This window comes from Austrofundulus limnaeus, unplaced genomic scaffold, assembly GCF_001266775.1.
Source record: "Austrofundulus limnaeus strain Quisiro unplaced genomic scaffold, Austrofundulus_limnaeus-1.0 Scaffold14, whole genome shotgun sequence".
NCBI classification, from domain to species: Eukaryota; Metazoa; Chordata; class Actinopteri; order Cyprinodontiformes; family Rivulidae; genus Austrofundulus; species Austrofundulus limnaeus.
In genome coordinates this window covers 1,487,513-1,489,592 of record NW_013952416.1, presented here as the reverse complement: position 1 = coordinate 1,489,592, position 2,080 = coordinate 1,487,513, and the positions used below count along the sequence as shown (strand labels likewise).

The 2,080-nt window shown below is 44.9% G+C and overlaps 1 protein-coding gene across 1 annotated transcript in view; it reads right to left on the bottom strand.

Annotated features, from left to right (window-relative positions):
• Positions 1 to 2,011, bottom strand: part of fbxl17 (F-box and leucine-rich repeat protein 17) — a gene marked incomplete in the record, with an annotated part of 237,289 nt that extends 235,278 nt beyond the window's left edge. The window contains 2 exon segments of the mRNA XM_014002660.1: positions 267 to 778; positions 1,807 to 2,011. Of these exon segments, the coding sequence (XP_013858114.1) occupies positions 267 to 758 (492 nt within the window).
• Positions 2,012 to 2,080: the final 69 nt, after the last annotated feature.

Genomic DNA, 2,080 nt, shown 5'->3' with positions numbered 1-2,080 from the left:
CATCGGACCCCCAGGGTTCGATGGAACCCCTGAGACCGGCTCATTGAACCCCTAGGGTTCGATGGAACCCCTGAGACCGGCTCATTGAACCCCTAGGGTTCGATCGAACCCCTGAGACCGGCTCATCGAACCCCTAGGGTTCGATCGAACCCAGGTTAAGAACCACTGCATTAGAATAAACCGGGCTCATTGGATTTAAAGTAATTTAGATCATCACTAGAGATGCAAAACAGAAGTTTCACCACATACAGTGTTTATGAGCTTACCATCTCGGTGTAGTCGCTGGTGCAGCCGGGCACAGGCACAGGAATGGGCACAGTCACAGACACGACAGCCGTTCTAAAAAGCACCGGTGGGGGGATCAGTTTAGCAGGAACGGCTGACAGAAGACTCCTCCCCTGGCCCTCCCAGATGGCAAGTTCTCTCTGCGACAGCAGGAACTTGGAGCAGTCCTCGGGAGACGCAAGCGCCRCGTAACGCTCAGCGAGTTTCGAGGCAGCCGCCGCGCCGATGCCGACTCCGCCAACGCCGGGGACGCCGATTCCTCCGATTCCTCCGATGCTGTTGTGACGGCACCCGTTAGCGCCGGCCTCCAGCTGATCACCGTCGTCGTCGAGAGCGCCGCTGTTGCTGTGGATGATGAAGCAGAGCATGCACGGCCCCTGCAGGAAACAGTTCCTCTTCTTCTTTTTCTTGTGATGCGGCTTGCGTGTCTTCTTCTTCAGGTGTAAAGCATTTTTTGAAAGAAGATGGCCCATATAGATGACTCGAGGAAACTCTAGAACAACAGGAACACGTTCATTTAAAACAAGACCAAACGATGCAGAAATGTCCATTAGGTGTCGTTAAATGAAGAAGTTTAAATGGCACAACAAATATCTCTTAAAATCTGAAAGATTCTGCTGATTTACGTGCAAAAGTTTTAAACTACTCCTATTTGCTTTGAAAGGAACCAGACCTGTTGATAGTATTTTTAATTGTATTGATTAAAAGTCGTCTATGTGTTTTAAGTCTTTTAAAGTATTTTTTTCTTGAGACTTTAACACTGACAGTTTTCTGTCCAGAACAAATTATCTTGGCAGAATAAAGATTTAATTTAAAACCTGAAAATTGTCTATTATGTGTGACACAATACTGATTCATTCCTWGAGTTTAGGAGTTGTTTTATGCTGAAAATATTTATAGATTAGAACTGTGAAAGGGCCAGGTTCTGGACTGAAATAAGTGCAAAAAAGCATCCAAAGTCCATTGAAAAACTTTTAAAAAAGACCTTCAGAAAGCCTGTAGAAATCTGGTAAATATTGTAAATTCTTAAGAAGACAAGTAACACCACAAAAGACACGTTACATAGAGTAAAACTTAAATGAATATCAAGCAAATGTTTGTATATAAAATGAAAATAATCTAAATTTACGAGTATAGCCTAATTTYCCCTGTATGGTCTCAAAATGCAGACACCTAAACCTTGACAAAAACACATCACTGGCCAAGTGTTAACAATCCCTAAGTTTTAAATGATTAATTTATGTTGCAGTCTCAGTCACAGTGAACTGTAAACTGAGCCTTCTGCCGAATAAAACCACAAAGATGTAAACAGTGAACAGGTGGTCATTTGTGTGGCTCACACAAGCACGCAAACGCGACCTAAACACCACGGCAAGGTTTGACTTGAAGTCGCTACRGCTTCGTGTCCATTATTTCTTCCATTTCTTCCACGTTTAGAKGAGAAAAAACAGTTTTGTGACAGGCCGGTGTCTCTGCTCCATCATGACCATCAGAGATGCTAAAGTTAGCTGTAGCTCTCACCACTTCACACGCTGCGGCCACACTCCGGACGATGCTCGCATAATACTGCTGTGGTACACGGTGGAAACCAGCGCTGACAGGTCCCCACGACAGAGACACGGACGAGAAGAGCTCCAAATGAAGTGCCGTTGTGTTTATACAAACTGCTGGGCTTCAGGACGACACTTCCGCAGCCAGAGGGCAGAACGACGGAAGCCGATGAGGGCGATTCGTAATTCGTCATGGGAGCAGAGTGGAGCCATGGAATTTGTTTTTAAAATGCACATTATTATTA